Source organism: Sinocyclocheilus anshuiensis, unplaced genomic scaffold (assembly GCF_001515605.1).
Source record: "Sinocyclocheilus anshuiensis isolate Anshui unplaced genomic scaffold, SAMN03320099.WGS_v1.1 scaffold1534, whole genome shotgun sequence".
NCBI lineage: Eukaryota > Metazoa > Chordata > Actinopteri > Cypriniformes > Cyprinidae > Sinocyclocheilus > Sinocyclocheilus anshuiensis.
The window spans coordinates 782,353-802,615 of NW_015544232.1; the positions used below are offsets into that span (position 1 = coordinate 782,353).

At 36.2% G+C, this 20,263-nt stretch overlaps 1 protein-coding gene across 1 annotated transcript in view; it reads right to left on the bottom strand.

The window, feature by feature from the left end:
• Positions 1–20,263, bottom strand: part of LOC107697534 (BRCA1-A complex subunit BRE-like) — a 91,235-nt gene that overhangs the window by 59,755 nt on the left and 11,217 nt on the right. The window contains exon 4 of the mRNA XM_016498333.1: positions 2,398–2,592. Coding sequence (XP_016353819.1) covers positions 2,398–2,592 — 195 coding nt within the window. The remainder of the gene's footprint in view (positions 1–2,397; positions 2,593–20,263) is intronic.

Genomic DNA, 20,263 nt, shown 5'->3' on the forward strand with positions numbered 1-20,263 from the left:
ACTTTTGAGCAGTGGTATATATATATATATATATATATATATATATATATATATAAATATAATGGTGAAATAATACAATATTAGTATCATGTAGTACATATACACCTTTTTATATTTTGAACTTGAACGACTTTTTTTTACTAAGTCAGAATCATCAGAGATTTATCAGTCAAAATTATTTTCTAACAATTAAAATAAAAACACAAAGTGACCCAATACTAAAATGGATTGCCTGATCCTGGATCCAAGGGATTTCCACATCTGGACTTTCTAATTCAGATTCAAACTTTTGATCAACTGGGAGTCATAAGATTCAAAATTCAAAATTTATTTAGGCCATTATTCATTGATAATCTGCAACTCCACCTTCAGCTGTTGAAAGCAACGACTGCATCAGTAAGTGAGAAGAACCAAATTAATTCTATTTGTGAAGGAATCATTTACATCAGTCTTGTGAACTGGATCAACTGATTAATTAAAAAAGATCTGAGTCACATAATGTAGAGCAGTTTTATAGCTGAATCTTTTATAACTTTAAAACATCTGTTACTGAACTGAATAAACATTTAACAACATTAAGCTAAATAATGACGTACTGCCTTCTGTAGAGCTGCTTATAGCTGAATTGAACTTCATAATTCATCAACTTTGCACTGTTATTGAACTGAACTGAATCAACACTGAGCTGACTTGAGCAGAATGATGACACTATTGTCTTCTGGAGAGCTGCTTTATAGCTGAACTGAGTTTGTTTCATAACTGACAAACTTTGCAACACTGACACTGTTAATAACTAAATTGAATCAACATTGAACTAAACTGAGCTGAAAAATAACACCATTGTATATTTTAGAGCTGTTTTAAGGCTGAAATTGAATTTGCTTCATAATTAATTTTTTTTGCAATATGAACTGTTATTTTTCCTGTTATTTACAATGACGCTTTTTTTATATATAAATAATCTGCATTGTATAAGGTGCTTTATAAATAAATGTTACTTGACTTCTGTCATTGCAAATGATTCATTTACAAATCAGAAATCACTACTTCTGTGGCAATAAAAGCTAGGGTGTATATCATGCTTTTCTGTGAATAAAGGCTTAAATTAGTCTGTTTGTCACACAAATATATTCCTTTAACTATATTATTAAAGGACTTTGACTATATTTTTAACTCTGTATTGTATATCCCTTTCAAGGTGGTGTGCGTGTAGGGTTGGATGGGTGTATGTGTGTGTGTGTGTGTGTTATATATTAGCAAAAGTAAAAAAAAATAAATAAATCTTGTTACATTGTCAAACAATGTACTGTTGCATTGGCCAAGCCACTATTGTCAAGGTATAATTTTGATTCAATTTAAAATAGAAGTACAATACATGTGAGAAAGTAATGCAGTGCTCATCTTAAAATTCTCTTCAAATGTTCTCTAGAGTAAGTATGGCATAGCCATATTCACTTTCAAATGTAATTCGCTGTATGACTCCTTGTTTACATTCATATAATATGCATAACTTTGGTTACATCTTTTTAAAATTACACAAAAGTTTCCTAATCATAGACTGTTATCCCACAGACCACAGTTCACCACATCCCTTTAAAGATTGAAGCCCATGAAGCAACACACTTCACGCCCACAGCCCAACACACTACACTCTTCCCAAAAACACGACAATATTACGGAACCCTCTGTGTGTCCATTTGTGAGGGAGTATGTGTTCGTTTTTGACCGGTTGTGCAATTCGCGTTGCACTTTATCAAAAACCCACTGCCTTGTGTGCGCATCCTGTGACATTGATGCTAGGCCCACAACATTCAGTAGTGTGTGATTTTATCAGAACACCACATACATAAAGTTGCTGGTTCAAACCCCAAATGGGATGAATGATTACCAGTTACCATTGTGCCCATGAATAAGGCACCTAATTTCAGGTTGTCCCAGGAAGTATATCTCTGCAATAAGAGAACTCCCAGTAGCACAGTGTAAAAGTGTCAGCTAAATAACAAATCAGTACCGGTAATTAGAGAATTACATAGGTGGACTTTAACATTTGAAAGTAATGAAGCAGAGAGTTTTTACCACTTCAATCAATTAGTTCATGAAATTTCATTAAGAGAAGGTCAGTTTACTTGAAGTGGAGCTAAGTGATCAAGTGCTCCAAATATATGCTTTAGTAATAGTGGGTGGCGGTGTGATGTTTTATATTTTAATTAACCATCTAATGTCTATTTGTTGATAATTTAGGGAAGTTAGGGAATACTTAATTTTATCCATCCAGGGTGATTCCCTGCTTTTGGCCTAAGACACAGGAATAGGCTCCAGCATCCCCTTGACCCTACATAGTGGAAACATTTGACTATTATGTTAATGGAAATGTATAAGGCGATGCAGCACTGGTACCCAGCTGTTCTTGCGGCCAGCGTAGATCTCCATACTGTGCCCATAGTTGGGGTCTTCCAGCAGGCTGCCATATTCAAAGAGCAGGCGGGAACTGTCACGAAGCCGCTGGCACTGGTACAGATGATACTGCTGCAACAGCTCTTTCACCAGCTGCAGGAGACACTCCGGTTTACCCGCGTCCCACGACACCAAGTGCTGCCGGAGGAGAGAAAGAGAAAGAGAAAGAGAGTGGGAGTCAGCATTTTATTACAAAAAAAAGAGTAGATTGGGAAAACAGAAACATCTAGCACTTTTCAGCCCACTTTTAAAGATTTTGTGAAGCACACATACTGAAATAATAATAAAAAAAAAACTTATTGCACAAACATATTACGTGAAAAATAATAGCTTGGAAAGGTCAAAGTTACCATGAAAATCCATTCACAACTAATTTTATTTCTGTAACATGATATATTTCAGTTTCATTATGGCTATTTAAAAAAAAAAGTACAGTAGGTAATTGATTTTATCCATCAGGAATTGATGGAATAAAGTGGGCATTCAGTAAACATACAACTCTGTTGACACCCATTGGTTGAAACTTAAGTGGCTTTGGTAACATCAGTCAAATAGGAAAGTAATTTCAGAAGAACAGGAATGTGTATTATGATTGCAAATATGGTCAATTTTAATTCATTTTGCCTTTAAAGTTAAAGTGTGAGTTTTCTGTGCCACAAAACAGAAATAAATTCTGTTTTATAAAGAAAAAAAAAAAGGTATTCTAAAAATTCCCCCATCTACCATGGTTTAAACAGATAGTCCCGCCCCACCTCATGCCATTGGCTGAGACCATTTAATGTCAGGGCCGCTTAAAGTAAATTGTGATGGCTTTTTGAATAAGAAAAAAAAAGAAAGGTGGCACTTGATAATATTTATATTAACGATTATGAGAAAACTTTGTTTTGAATGATGTGCATGGAAAAATAATTTAAATAAACTACAAAATTCCCTTAAAATAAGAATTTTGATTTCACAGTGACTTTAAACAGTATTCATACAAGTATCCAAACTTTTGAGTGAAATAACCTGAATACATGTACCATGCTTTTGGCATATAACAATAAATAGTTTCAGTGTACAACATGTTGCTAGAACCTTAAACTAGCTTTATGAATCATCAAGTTATCAAAAAATCCTCTTTGAACGATGCAAGGGTGTTTCATATGGAATACACATTAAATACAGACTGTAAGTGTAGACTGGAAAAAACTTTTAGAGATAAGGAAAAAAACAATTAAAGGCAATTAAAAGTCAGGTGGCAGTTTCTAAAGTGCTGAGCCGGGGCCTTATAACCCTTTATTGTCAAAATGTCAACTTGATGTGGTGGTTTCCGCCCCTTTGCACTCCCCCTCCCAACCATCTTGAGGTGGCAACACTACAGGATATCCTGCACCGGCAGGGACACTTTCATCTCCTAACTCTACGCACTCCAAGTCCAGAAGCCAAAAGACGATGAATTCCAGCTCCATTTCTTGCTAAGGCAATGTGCCACAAAGCATGGGAAGTTAAGCCACTGAAAAAGAGGAAACACTGTTCTCACACAGTTCTCAGATAAGACAGTACAAGACCTTGAGTCTGTGCCATATGTTTAATGCATGCAGGGAACAATGGTTTGGTAAGAAAACTAGATTTTTGAAGGTTCAGACGGCAACCGAGCACAGACTATTTCCAGTCTCTCTTACTGCAAACACACTGCTATTAGGGAAAGAAGTGAGTTGAGTGGGTGTATGCCCAACACAGAGTTTGCATTGCCATGTTCTTGCGCACTGCGTGAGTGGGAAAAGGCCTGCATGCCAACATGGTCTACTTGCCTTTCCTCCTCTCCTCCTACTGGCTGACCTCATTTGCATAGGTGATCCCAATTTGCATGAGATTCCCTGACTGGAGCAGTGCACAGGTATGCAAATTAAGAGTGAGGGGGCAAAAACCAAATTGCCACCTTTTCACGAAGTGTTCCACCATTCTTTTCACTGGCCTAATTCTACCCAACAGCAGGTTCTGTCTGCGAGGCCCAATTGCTTGTTGATGCGTAATATGTACACAAGTTGAAATTAAATTTTACTGACATTGACTGAAAATAAAATGCAGAATATAAATTTATGCAAGCAAGTAAATAAACATTACATGTATCTCGTTTAAAGAACAGTTCCTTGTCAAGGGTTAAGAATAAGACAAATAAGTATTCCTGTCATTGCGAGGCACAAACAAACACAGGCTGTGTTAAAATGAGTTTGTCAAACACTGTCTTGGATTTTTAAATGATCGCAATGCAATTTCGGCTTGATTTTCATCGCTCCCATGAATCATTCCATCTACAAGCCTGATTGAGTCACATACGAGCAGAAGAGAAGAGAGGGGACAGAGCACGGCGTCTGTCCACTGAGGCACACATTACACAACTTATTAACAGCACAACCCACAGCATACAGTTGAGCTTGTTACATTTCTTGGATCAAATCAAAGCGTCTTTTTCTCTTTAGTTAATGGAAAAGAGAGGAAAAAACGGAAAGGAAAGATAAGAGATGAGCACTTCACCCATGACCAGGAATGATGATCAGGGAAAGAAGTGTTTGTAGGGCAATCAATTCAGGAACCCAAATATATATATATATATATATATATATATATTTATTTTTCTCTTTCTCAGTAATGGTAAACTGGTTGGGAGTCATGGTTAGCACACATGCTCTGATACATGATCACTGGTGCTCAAAAAGGCAACATCAGCATCCAGCTCATGACATTCCTAGTTCCTGTTCCTTCAGTTATTTCCTGAACTTGCCAAAAATTTGTTTTGTGTATGAGTGTGTCTGTTTAAATTTTGTGCAAAAAATTGAGAAAAAAATGGGGGTGGGGCGACTCAAAAAGTCCTTCAAATTGATAATCAGAATTTCTGTGAAATTTCCTTTTAGCCAACTTGTATCTAGGTTCATTCTGGTATAGGATGCCTACATTTCTAATCCAAATTTCAATGAATACCATTCAGGATATTCACTGAAAAATTTGTGCTACTGATACAAATCCCGTTTCATGTTGACTTTAAGAAACACTTCTCAATGTTTTATTGAGTCATGGGCTAAACAGTTATCTTTCCCATCCTGGTTAAGAATTACAACACCCTAAAAACTGTTCCACTGTTACAGAATTTAAAATTCTTTACAGGATCAGGGGGTCAGGTGAAAGTCAACGTTTCCACATACGAGGAGTGGTTTTCTGGATAATGTCTTAACTTTTTACTTTAAAAATTAGATGACATCATTGCCCAGCATCACTCCCCTTGGTAGGGAGTAAGACGTGTGTGAAACAGTTATTAGACTGCCATTATTCATCACATCAATACAGGGTGGATATCTGCTAAAGATAAAGATAAATAGTAGATATACTGTGGTCACCTATGCTACAAAGATCAACAACAAGGGGCACAGATTTCCAGACACAAATCAGTCAGATCCATATTTACAGGATCTTCATTTTGAGATCAACAAGAACATTTCTGTTACAATGTCATTTAAGCCTAAACACACCAAGTGATTCTCCATTAACAAATACTGTGAACTGAACACTGAACACTCAACCTTGGTAACCAAGGGATTGTCCAAGATGGCGCACTTGACGAGGACGCTCTAGCTCATATCTAAAAATTCCATGACCACAACGGTTGTCTTTTGCAAAGTCTCCAATGTTGTGGATTTTACAGCAGATATCTCAACAGTCTATGGATCATTACGTCACCAAAATATGGACTTGGAGAACTGGAGAACATCTGCAGGACTCAAAAAATGTTGCAATGATTATTTAGGGAAAACCTTCACAAGTTATAAAAAAAATAATAATTAACTAAAGAAACAGATAAACATGCATAAAGTCTTAAAATGACAGCAGCCGAATATACTGTAGCTGTTGACTTTAACGTTAATCAAACAACAAAAGAAAAAGAGAGAATCACTCACTGCTCTTAACTGAATAACTTTTGGAGCTTTAGTAAGGATCAATGTAAGTTCATCTGATACAGTGGAGACTATGCAGTGCTTTATTTTACGTTTGATTACTTTATTAAATTTCAGTTTTTCTTACTTGAATACTACTGTTAGACTGACCTACCTGAAAAACTTAAAGCACTGTTTAATCCATTTGTCCTTTGTCATTTGTTTCTTACTTCAGACTTATACTAGGCTGGTATTACTTTTATTAATTAGTATCAAGAATTGGCATCTAAAGTTTCAAACTTTTAAGATTTTGGTTATATCACCCATCCCTTCTATTAACACACTTCTATTAACACACTGTAACATGATCAGAGAATCACAAGAAAGCCAAAGCGCATTCTGACTTTGCCACGTCAGTGTGTTTTGAAAGAATTCTGAATGACACATTTTATATGAGAAGCATGACAGTTGTGTGAAGTACAACCTCTCATTTGACTGCTTTTCACAAATACTGAGTATAAATGACCCCAGAAAACATCCGAGGCATTCAGCAGCTAAACCCATGCCAGCAACACTATGAACCAGCTGATGATGACATAACCACAGTGGTTCACATACACAAGCCATCTCCATTAGCCACTTTTATCAGTCATTGCTCTATTTTAAGATCTATCTGTTCTGAGATCACGAGGGTCAAATGTCAGAGTTATTTGCATGCCACATCAACAAGAAAGAGTTAAGCACTGAATGGTTAGAAAAGATGACAATAACAGTCTGGTTTCTCAGTCCGACCTCTGTCCGTCTGGCCACTTTTCTGTACGTCTCTCTATAGATCAGTCTGAGCAAGAAGAAAGGTGCCATTGTTTTGGAGAGGGAAGGGCTCATCCTTTCTGCCGGGAGAGGAAGCTGGGGCAGAGGCAGGACGCTTACACCAGCAATGACCTCATAGTCCTGGGCTGCCTACGGTTACCAGCAACAACAGGATTCCCGTAATGAGTGGGCGACAGAAAACAAGTTGGATATTGTTTAGGTATGTTTTAGGATGAAGCAATGAACAGCCCGAGGAGAGTTGAGGATGAAGAAAACGAAGGAAAGCTGGCTTGAGGAATGTGCTGTGTCAGAGGAACTGTGTTTAAACTAACCAGGGCCCCCGGAGAGTCTTTTCCACTTTGTGCTCCCCAGACAATACAATCGAGACAGCAGTCGGTCGCAAAATGCTAGATACGTGCCATAAAACAAAAGGCCTATGCAGGTACAGTGATGCAATATTTGCACTCTTTCTGAGTCACTCCAAGTCCTGTCTGCCTGGAAACCATTTCTTACTCAGAGAGAGGACAAAGCAATCTTCATTTTGTAACATCTCATCATTACACACATTACACAAAAATTTACCTCATGGTTATAAAGAGAGAGAGAGAGAGACAATAAAAGGTGTTTAAAATCAATTTGTTTTCAATGAATGACATCCTCATGGTAGAACCAATTTTATTAATTCATAACATAATATGATTATAATGTTCATGGTAAAAGACCATTTAAAAATGCTAAGGTAAAACCTATGAATTGGTTAATGGTGAAAAGCTGTAATAGAACTAATGGGACATTTCATGTAATTTTACAGTAAAATACTGTTAAATGTGTAGTTTTCGAAAGAGGAAAAAGTGTCACCTTGTACAGTAAAAATGCAAATTTACATTCCTATAATTCTCTGTGTAACAGCTAGCTCACATTTGAGGTTTCTTTTCACTGAAATAACCGTTTCTTATCTTTTTTTTCCAATCACTTATGTATATTAGGATTTTATGTGACATCTTATGTTGTTAATGTTTATTGCATACTATGATGGTGTATTGTTGTTTTAACACTGTGCACCTTCTATATATTATTATTTATCATACTTTGTGGAAAAGCTAGCAGTAATAAACTCTGATGTGTCTTTCTCTTTACAGTCTGTGTTTTTAAAGTGGTTGTCAGCATATTAGGTAATAAAAGATTTTAGTAGTTCTGTATATTAACATTATTTCAGGTAATGAAAGTAATGATACCACATTTTTATGGTAAAGTTTAGGTTGTTTTTTTGTCTTTCTTTCTTCAGTCGAAAAGAAATTAAGGTTTTTGAGGAAAACAGCCCATTTTTCTCCATATAATGGACTTCAACAGTTACCAAATGGTTGAAGGTCCAATTTGCAGTTTCAGAGCAGCTTCAAAGGGCTCTACACGGTACCAGCTGAGGAATAAGGGTCTTATCTAGCGAAACAATCGGTCATTTTCTAAAAAAATGTATATGCTTTATAAACACAAATGCTAGTCGTGCACAGATATACACAGATATACGTTTTTAAAACTCAAGTTAATTTACTTAAATTTGCCTTTTGCTAATTCAGTTTTTCTGAATTACAATGTAGCTTGACACTTTACTATGTTGAATTTAATGCACTGGGGCACAGTGACAAAAAGAGGGATAATAATTTTAAATAATAATAATAATAATAAACACATATAAAGCACATATTTTATCTGTTCTGCAGATATTTATGAAGTCTTTTTGTTTCACTGTTACTATGTGGCCACACTGGGAGCATTTTAAGAGGGGAGTGCGAGTTCCTGTAAGTTGATCTGTCAGAACTGGGCCGAGGAAGATGTGCCGTGGGCGTGACGCCTCCAGGTTCAGTAACGCCCGAGAGGCACACCTAGTCCTCCTCACCTTCAGAGCAAACCTCCCACACACATGCATGCACACGCACGCACACACACACACATAGAAACAGCTGTTCTGACAGTGGCTTTCTGCATAATAATGCATCAGTCACAACAAAATCTGTTAGTGAGCAAATTAAACTATGTAAATTTGTTGATAAAACCTCTGTATTGGACTTTCTGTATTGGGTATATTGATGCCTTCTGCAACTAGCTTATAACTTCTCAAATTTCGCAAATAGAAACAGGCACAAAACAGAAAAATCTGTAAAGAGAGAGAAAATTTTATGGTCTTGAGACTCTTTAATAGTTGTTTCTGTTTCCAAAATGCTTCTCCAAAGGTCTATAAGAAGAGCTGTCAGCTGAAATTCAGAGATAATTCTTTAGGGTACAGCTAATATTTAAGCACCTTAATATAGTTTTTAGTGCCGCTGGCAATCAGCCCCAATAAATAGCAACAAACTTGAGCAGGAAATTAAAAAGAGGAAAAATATTTTGAGTATTAAAATAATCTGAGCCAGCGTCTAATTTGAGTGTGGGCAAGTGTTCAGTTTTCCTTATGAAGAGTGTCTAAAGAGTGCCAAGTTTAAGATCACACTAAATTGATTTTGTCATGTGTTCAAAGGGACTTGGCTGGTGAAGTCCAGAATGTTCTCTTCACATGAACATGATGCTTCAAATAAAAAAGAGAAGTCATTTACCACAAAAAGGGTAAAAAATAGGCTTTGAAACTACAGAAAAGTATGCCTTTTTCCCAACAAAGTCAAAGCAGGTGCCTAACCTTCAGAAACTGACCTGTTTTACTTTGAATTTATTAAAACCTGATTTATATGATTGTCCTTTTGTATCAATGCATATTTATATTTATATAATACCAATACATTATTATACTAAATTAACAGAATACAACGTATAAACTTTAAGAATAAATAAATTAAATCTAAGCCAGAATGAGTAACAGGGTTGCAAAATGAATATGCATCTATTTTATACTGATGACCGAACAGGAAAGAGAATTTCCCAAGTGGAAAAAAAAAATTGGCTTGACACTGCCATTTATTTATAAATATACAAAATATATGCTCCTAAACAAAGCATCACCACTGGATCACAATAATATTGTGAACCACACACACAAAGATAGTTCCGTTTCTGTCAATGGCTTTGCCAGTAATAGCTGCATTAAATTTGGGATTTGCTTTAGCAGAACAGGAAGGAAAAGGAAATGGTGGTTAAGTGTGCCCAGGTTTGCCTGCCTCTGTATATGGTTACCCTGCACTGCATTGTTGTGTAACGGGACATGAGGTGTTCCTTCAGCAGGAGGGAACAGCAGATTCTATTAAAATGACTTTTTATTGCATCCACCATAGAGCCTTCAATTCTGCATTTCCTTTCCCATGACAGACAACAGTAAGGAACTTTTCTTTACCAGGTAATCAAGTCTAATCTCTTCACAGTAAATCTGTAAGATTCACCCATTATTGCCCACTAAGTGAAACCGGCAAGAATGGTTTTCTTAGAAAAGTAACAGCACAATTCTCAATAAGCTGCATAATTTGTAAAGAGTTCAGGATTGGTTGAAGCACGACTGAGTCACTGACATATCCAGCTCAACTGCTTTGAAAAAGTTAATTTGTACGGCTTTACTGCTGCAGATCACCTTATTTAGTTTGACCTCAATGGTCACCATTAAGTGGTGATCTCAACTGAGCTTAAACTACACTAAACCTAAAATAGTGCTTTGTTATTGTAAGTAAACCAGGTGTTTTTTTTAGTTTTTTTTTACTAAAACCGGTTTTTCTGTGAGAGCAGCAGAGGATTATAGCACTTAAAGTCAGCAAATGGTGCCGAGGTGCCTCCACTCTCCTGCATGTCTGGATTTATGGCAGTTGAGGGTATTTCCCAAAGTTCACTCATGGTTCAGGTGCAGGCTAAACGCAGATATTTACAATTATTGCTTTAAACACTTCAAACCGCTGTTCAAAGCAGAATTCCTGGTGTGTAGGAAACCTGGAAGCAAACGGGGCCAGAGAAATGAAAGGGCTGAAATTAAACAGGTCACTCAGGACAGAGTGTTGCAAAATGTTTGGAAACTCCAGATGGGCAAATTTAAAGGCTGGAGAAGGTACCATCTGAAAATCTGAAAGTGAAAGCCTGTGAAAATGTTAGTCAAGTTAGTTGTTATGACAGGGTCTTAATAAGGCAGTGCTTTAATAACACAGACTGCATGACTACGTGTAATGCAAAGTACGTCTTGTGTGAACTGTGTGTTTTTTTCCACTTGGAATTGATTCAGGGTTTTTTTCTTTCTTTATTTATTCTATTTTATTTATTTTTTTCTTCCAGTTTTCTTGCCTGGTACACTGTAAAAAAAAAATCTGTGACATTTATGGTAAAATACCGGCAGCTGTGGTTGCCAGAATTTCACCGTAAAAAATATGGTAGCAACATTTTAGGTTTTACAGACTTGACTTAAATTCACAATAAAATACCGTATTTCATTAACTGATGTAATGTTAATAAACCAACACATTGAAGTACTAATATCTGTTTTGAACCATTGTAATGCACTGATAACCACCAAAAACTGGGGGTGATGAGAAAGTCACATGATGAACCAAAGCTCATCATAAACAGATTTTCTATGAGCTAAGGAGGGCAATACTTATATATAGAAGGTACTAGAACACTAAACCCCATCATGGTGACACACATGATACTGAAATAATGCAATAAACATTAATTTAACAACATTAGATGTAAGATTAAACCCTAATGTACACAACTGATAAGAAAAAACTAAGAAAAAACATGTTATTTCAACAAAAAAACATCAACTATGAAGTGTCATGCAGGGAATTCTGGGAGTGTCAATTTACGGTTTTTCACTGTAAATTATACAATGACTTTTTCTTTTTCACTTCCAAAAACCGTATTTTTAACATTATTTTACTGTAAAATTACGTTAAATGTAATTACATTTATTCACCGAATGTATTATGGAAACTCACTGTTAACCAATTAACAGGTTTTTACTGAAGCATTTTTAAAGTCTTTTACTGTTAAAATCACAATCATTTTTTACAGTGTAGACATTTCAGAAAATTAGCTCTTTACAACCTAATCTTCGTTGTAAATAAGGTCTCCAGGGTTCAGGCCTTGTTCCAGCTATAGACTTATTTAATTCCCTGCAACTGGGGCAAATCAAACAAGGCCAGTCAAATAAAGTTTAGAAGAATAAAACAATGCAATCTCAATCAGTTTACCAGAATCAACCATCACTAAATTAGAAAGAGATGACAGGGTGTACATTAACACTTCTGTATCCAGCCATTGGTATCCTCTGGTTCCTAAAATCTCCTGGCCGATACACTTCCCGGCAGTTTCCTGGTCAGTATGAACGGTGTATTCAGGCCATGCCAAAATACAACCCCTCCTACCTCTCTATTGTCAATGCTTCATCCTTCCCATAATGCCAAGTGACTCGTAAAAAACAGAACTGCCGGTGTGATTGCCAGAAGCAGGCCTAGAAAAACTTGAAGGCAATTCCGGGAGACCAATGAAATATCCCTCCATGGGGATTGATGGGAAATTATGTATCCAGAAAAAGGGAGAGGGCAGGGACGCGGGAAGTAGGGGTGCTGAGGGGGCTGCAGCACCCCCTGTTTTCACATGGTTGCAAATGCAACGCCAAGTTTGATCATTTAAATTTATTCAGTTTTAGCATTTAATAATTTATTTGTAATGATCTCTGAAATGTAAATTGTAAGTGGGCTATAATAAATATTTATCTTTATAAACATGATTAATTTTACTTGTGATGTTTTCTATATGGGATGATTAGCCTAATCCTCATGGAACACGTGACGCTGGCGCGTGGTTTCAGACATGAACTATACAGAATGCGAACAAGATTAACTTTAATACAAGGAGATAATGGCGCAAAAGAGAATTTCAGATTTTTTTAAATGCCCATCCCAGCAAAAACTTTCCAAAATCAGCATCCAAACAACACCAGCCCCAGCACGAGCACAGACGTAAGTGAAGACGTTAAAGTTTTTTGTGTGTTAGTATCAATATGTTAAGTCTTAAGGTTATCTATAAGGCAGTGTGCTCCAAAACAGTGACAAAATTCGCATTTAGGATAAGCATTCAAAGCTTGCAGTTCGTCACTTCCGCCAAAACGGCTCAACGATAATATAACAAATAATAATGTGTCTGATTTGTCCATCTGTTACATTAGATTTTCCATTTAAACAAAAGCAATTTTTCTTAAGGCTAACACAATATATTTATTATTATAAACAAATGTTGAGTTATAAAGATGTAAACAACAAAATAATAAAATGATAATGAAATAAAATAAAAAAAATAAAATATTGCATGAATTCTGATCTGACAGTGGCCAAGATCAGAAGTGATTGTAACTGTTCTGACTGTCATTCAAAAAATCAATCAATCAATCAATCAATCAATCAATCAATCAATCTGATTTTGGCCACATTCCACTGTGGTGTAAACATAGCCATAGACCTAATTCTAAGTGGAAGTCAAAAGTGTAAAATATATCCCAGAATAATTACACTCAATATAAGTATGCATGAAATGAATGACACATTTCCCAATGCCTATATGATGATTATAGTTTAAAAGTACTTGTACAATGAAAAATATATTTTGTATATTTTGACTTGATGGCTTCACTTGTTCAGTAATTTGGTGTTATTCTTTTGACCATACACCACTCCGTCCTGAATAACCCATCATGGATAATTCAATAGTCACTCTATGATATTAAGTTACAATGCCTTCTAAACGTGAAACACTTTAATAAAGTGTGGATTGCACTGCGGTCGAAAAAAGGCCACACAAAAACGTGGAATATAGCAGGATTATGCGTTGCATGAATCATTAATATAAGCCTAAACAAGACATCACCACAGGCTGAGATGTTTGCTGTCTAGACTGCAGCCTCGATTCTCCGAAGCCCGGTGAAACTTAAACTGAGCTTGCTTTGATCTCCCATGAGATCACGTCAGATGTTCCATCCCAGAGCTTAGACCACTGTCTCAGCCACCTCGCCACAATTAGCTGCTCTTTCCTCAATGGCCCGAAAAGCCACTAATTAAAATAAAAAGTAGTGAAGCTCTGTAGTGTGCTGCTTCAGCAGTGTTAGTGTTTGACAGAGGTTTATTAGAGACACTAAACAGAGGCATGTAGCAGACAGGCATCCCTTACTCATATTTAAACAAACGGAACTGTGCTTCACATTCACTCTTATTCTGCTCTTCATGAGACATAATAACAGACATAATGCCCACCCCTATTAATTACGCAAAAGAGGAATTTTCTAATTAAATATGCACTAATTTGCTTACATTTCAAGAACAGAAATCATGTTTCATTTTGTTGGCACATTAGAGTTCTTACAGAGGGGAATACAGATATCTCTTTTTACCACTCCATAAATCAGAAAATACTGTCAACAGGCAGAAAAAAAAAAATTTTCATCATGTTTTCAGATTTAAAAGGTTTGGTGTGTAAGGGCTACTGAAGTGGAGATTTCTAGCACAGCGCATGACAAATAACTAATTTTGAGAAAACAGTCTTCGGATTGTAATTGTATTGCAATTAAAATCTACAGAAGCAAATAAATAAAGTGCAATAAAATAATGTTTTTGCCTGTAGTGTCTTTCCTTAGTTGCTAATTGAGGTCTGGCTTCCTGATCCCAGCGGTACATTCTGGGAAGCACCGCCACTTAATCATACATTTTCCGCCAAGTTGTGCAAGTGAATGGCCTGGTTATAGGAATTAAGTAAGGCTGAAATAAAGTATCATTTTTGGCCCTCTTCACAGCATGCTGAATCACTTTGGGCCAACGTTACATTAGTCTACAGGATTGGCTGTGGCTACTCTGACAATGAATCGTTATGGTTCTCCAGCTAATAATGGACTGTAAAAACCTGTAAAAACCTTGTTTTTATGCATATGTTTTTTTAAGTTTTCACACAATTAATGCCCACTCAGTGGTCAATGTTGGGGAGCTACTTCAGTCATGTACTGTATGTCCTCCTGTCTATTTGAATGGGTTAAGACCAAAATTTCATATCATGGATAAAATCTAACAGCATTGAATACAGCATTGATAAAAGCATTTGCCAAATGCATTATGGCATGTATAATGTAAATGAAAATGTAAGACAGTAATTGCCTCTTTCCAAGACATCCTTTCCTATAGCCATCCTGCTGAATGATACAATTTCTCACATAAATTTTTTACTCTTTGTACTTTCTAAAATGGTATATGGCATAGATATTACATTGTCTGCACCATAGTGCACTCTTTGACCTTCATCCATGAAAGTGCCAAGGCTGGAGCTTCTCAGGTGCTCACTGCTATTTGAATGAAAAGTATCTGAATGAAATTGCTACAGCGCTGCTGTTTGGAGCTATCTGAGTCATATTCTGCTTCGTGCAGTGCTTTCACAGCAAGCCAAATCAAACTTGTGATCTCTGTGGTAGCAACACAATCTCTGCCTAGTCATAATGTTATAATAATGTGTGCCTGTACTTGAGGATATTAAATTACAACGCCAATACTAAGAACAAATTACAAAGAAGCATTAGGACATCTCTACTCTTTATGGTGTATTGCATTGCAAATGTTTTTTTTTTTCTTCATAGTTGGCTAAATATGAATATCAAATGCCACTTGTCCTTGTGTATCTTTTAACATAACAATGATGCCATGTCTTTATGCACCATACTTTTAATGTACACAAACAAATACCAGTTTTGGTCTGTGTATCACACAAACTAGCAATTGGCTTCAGAACACTTATATAGCACAAGTCATATAGAGTACAGACACAACTTGTCTGAATACATAAATTGTTTGTTCACAATTGAACTCCACAGAATAAGATACTTTGTAATTTAGGGCCAAGTGAAATCCATTTTATTTTCTCCTAAATTCTGTTTCTCATTTTTTTTTTTTTTTATGGATATCATCAAAAATAATGTCTAATGAAATGAGTTAATAAAACTTTAACAATTTAATCAAGCTTTAAAAATGTTATCAAATGAAAATATAACAATTAATTTACAATAAAACATTGCATGTTTATTACTTGCCAAATAAGATGCTGCACAACAGAACTACATAAATTAAAACATAATTTAAAAAGTAAAAAGAGTAAAAAGAACCTACATTAATCGACTTTAAAAATACCAATGATGAGAACACTCTTCTAACATTTTTTTTTTTTCACACCGTAGTAAATCTTCTGGTGTTAGCTGTTCACGTAAACCCACCATTCGACCCATGGAAACAAATTGGTGGTCAGCAGCTAATAATACTTGTGACAGACTGTAAACAACCCCAAGTTTTGCTAAGACATCAGAAATTCCTCAAAGCAGTGTGAAATCTCTGCAATATTCCATGTAGCTGGAAAACAAGCCTTTGTCCAGCATCTGAACGCTGGTGATGTGAAAATTAGAATCATTAAACATAACAGTCAGATATCTTTGTTGTTAGCTTAGTAAGATGTTAACTTCCCTACTTACAAAACCTATTTAAACTACTTTTTTCCCCCTCACAAATATTCAAATGTATCACAACTAAACAAAACAACTTAATTATTTTTAAATTGCATTTACATTTATACATGAACTTCATTTACAGCAAATTGAGAGGACTCGCAACCCTGGGTCATGTGATTGTGATTGTGAATAAAATTTATTTGGAACAACTCTACGTATGGTGCCAAATGAGTTACTGTACATCACCTATGCTCTTCTGAGTTGCTGACTATGTGCAGTCTTCAAAATCATTTACTTGATTCTATAACACATACGATTCTGCCTTTGAGGAATAGGTCTACTGTATATAGTCAGTAGACAGAGGCAGCTTGCTAGGTTTTGGAACAGAGCTGCATATTGACGTGTGAAAGATCAGGATGCAAGACGTCATTGTTGATCTTGAGTCTCTCACATGCCAATGTGAAAATTATCAGTTTGCATGGGACGCACTGACAGACGAATTAAACCAGGAGAACCATCTGGGAAGGATGAAAGCAAATAAGATGAACAAGTCAGAATAAGAACATATACAACTAATTAACACCTGTTTTTAGACATTATGTTTGCCTATGATGTGGCATATTAATATACTCAGGCATTTTGGATCATTCATGTTTGGTTACACATTAAAAAAGATGTGCTTAGTGCAGAATAAACAGGATGAAGGACAAACCAGCGTAAGAAAATATCCCTGGAAAAGAAACCGAATGGCTGCACACACATACACGCCATAACGAAGAAGCTAAAACACAAAGCAAACACATAGGCAGAGTGCAGACTTGGCAGCACAGAGGTGCTTCCCACCTCATGTTTCATGAGCAATAGTCACCGTCTCACAGACTCTGACATAAGCAGGGGATTTTTTCATTCCGTTCCTCCTTAAAAATAGCCTGGAGGACAGCTTTAAGCAATCAGTGTATGAGGAGTCTCAACAACAGAGTCCATACGAATCTAGACCATGTCTTGCACAAACTCTGTCTCCCTTGCAAACATCATCTCTGAGGAACAAACCCATATGATGAATTCTCATAATTTAACACATCATGAGAGGAATCTGTCGGGCCCCTTTGAGATGCCAGTAAATTTCGCCTATGAATAGAATAGAATAGAATTTACTGCAATATGACAATGGTCAGTGGAATTTGTTGTTGTGATTTTCAAACAATGCGATTACAGAACATTCATTTTTATAATAGGGATATAATAAAAAACAATGATCAAGGAAACAAGGAAATGGCTCATGACTGGTTTCTTATGGAGTTTGAACTATGGATTGTTACTAACAGATTTGATGTCACCAATTTGGAAAGAGAGCGTTTAACAATGCATGATTTGAGAGGCAGAACAACATATCGAGAATGCTGTGGATGTGTGAAACTTCTCAAGTGCACTTGAAACAGTCTGTTAAGACTATGTCTCTGACCACTAACTCTTCATAAACTCACGAAGATCTGACACACAACTATGTAACCATGGGTTAAATTTGTTGCATATTTCCAAATAATTTATTATGATCCACAAACAAAAGTAGAGAGATCAATGAAAATAAAATCACACATATATACAAACTACAGTATTTGCTCTGTAACAAATAATAGATTAATAAGACTACAGACTGCCCATTACATTTACCCAAAACAAATTATATTTCATGTTTAACCACTATAGAGACATCAGAGACAGCGGCAAATTCCTGAAGATCTGTCCGAGGTAAGGTTCATACAGTACATTAAAGTACATTGTCACCTAAAAACTCTTAAAACTACATTTTGTGACACAAAACAGTATTATTTATAAAATTATAGTGGATTTGAGCGTCCACCGTGACACTCGCTGTGAGAAATACTGCAAGTGGAGTGATACAAACGATGAAACGGCTGGAGTTCCGTTATCACTAGAATATCGCACTCCTGGAAAAGGCTCTCAGCCAATCAGATTCGAGAATCAGAAAGAGATGCTGTATATGTAAGGGATAATGCATGGCTAGCTGTGCATTAAACGATTTTTTAATGCACGATGTGGAGGCCAAGAACGACCCGACGCGAAGCGGAGGATGGTTGCCTCTGCGGAGATTAAAATAATTTAATGCACAGCTAGCCATGCATTATCCCGCTTATACCATGGTCATTTGCCAGCATTGACAAATTAAAGCTGTTAATTATGTTTGCAGTGCACTATTTGACCGAAAGGGTAAAAATTATGTTTTTTTTAATCAGTTACAGCTCGTTAGCTCTAGCATTCTGCCCGCTTCAAATCAGATACAGAGATAATAGTACGGTAAGACCACATTTATTTGAATTAATTAGAGCATTTATTTGAATTAATTATCGATCAAGAGAGAGAGTGAAAGAGAGAGAGATGACAGTTGTGTGTGTGTGTTATCTGCATCTGTGCATCTCTCTCTACAAACAATAAAGCTGTGTTTAGTTACTTCAAAAACAGCGATTTTACCACCTCGTTGCTGAGGAATATAATGTAGCGATCCAGAATCTATGCTATTTTATTCATTACAGTCGTGGGGCAGCATTGACAAGTTTCTGTGTGTGCACTGTGCAGTGCGATCTGAGATCTCCGACCTCTCTCTCTCTGTGTGTGTGCGAGTGATGTGTGTGTTTGCGTGCATCAATTAGCGCATTAATATAGAATGGTGATTACACTGACTTGGAAAACATAAAAAAATAAATATATATAATATATACATATATATATATCGTTTTTATTTTGGTATTTTCCGTTTAGCAATTTTGTTGTTTTTCATTTTTATTAGTCTAAATAGTTTTTTTAATGGTTATAATAGTTACTATAACTATAGTTAACTATAATAACCCTGATCGCATCTGAACATTTGTGGATCACTTCCTGTGCATTTATGAATCACTCAAATGCTTTTGTGGATTTTTAAACATTTCTAGCGTCAAGACAGCTGGGCTTCACCCACCGTCTACTCAAGCCAGTCAGATAACAACAATCGCAGCACGTTCTAGCTACAACCAAAATAAATTGGTAATGTTTTCTTTGAAAATGTAATTTAATTTATTTATTTTATGAAACTCTCCACATTTATTTGAGGATCGCAATTGATTTATTTGGAAATTAAACAAATCTAACCCCATACAGAATACACAGATGCTATGCATGCAGTACACTGTTTGTGTAGAGAAACACAGTGGCTCTTTTATGCCAAAAATGAAATTCCTAACCCCCTAACAAAAAATAAACCAACATTCCTCAAAAAAAAAAAGGCGAGTTTTCTATTGGATGCTTGTTTTTGAGGATGTTCCGCAGCAGTACTGCCTCTGTTGCTAATTGTGCAATCCTAAAATCGGCACCAGAAGGAGGACACTTTTAAGCGCAGACGCAACGCTTATGTAATTCACCAACACTCTCTCTTGAAAACGCTGGAAGCCCCACAGGTCAAATCTGGCTGCTGAGTCGACCACGCATATCAATACCAGCTATCTGATTTAACTAACCGCACTAAAGGAAGTCAAAACAGCTGAAAGCTCTGTTGCACTGCTACTTCAAAGATATTCAATCATAACAGAGCCATTGTTCTGCCTTGTTGTGTGCATTTCAGAACAACCAGGTGTAGCCTGCAGCTACCACATATTTGGTTCACTGG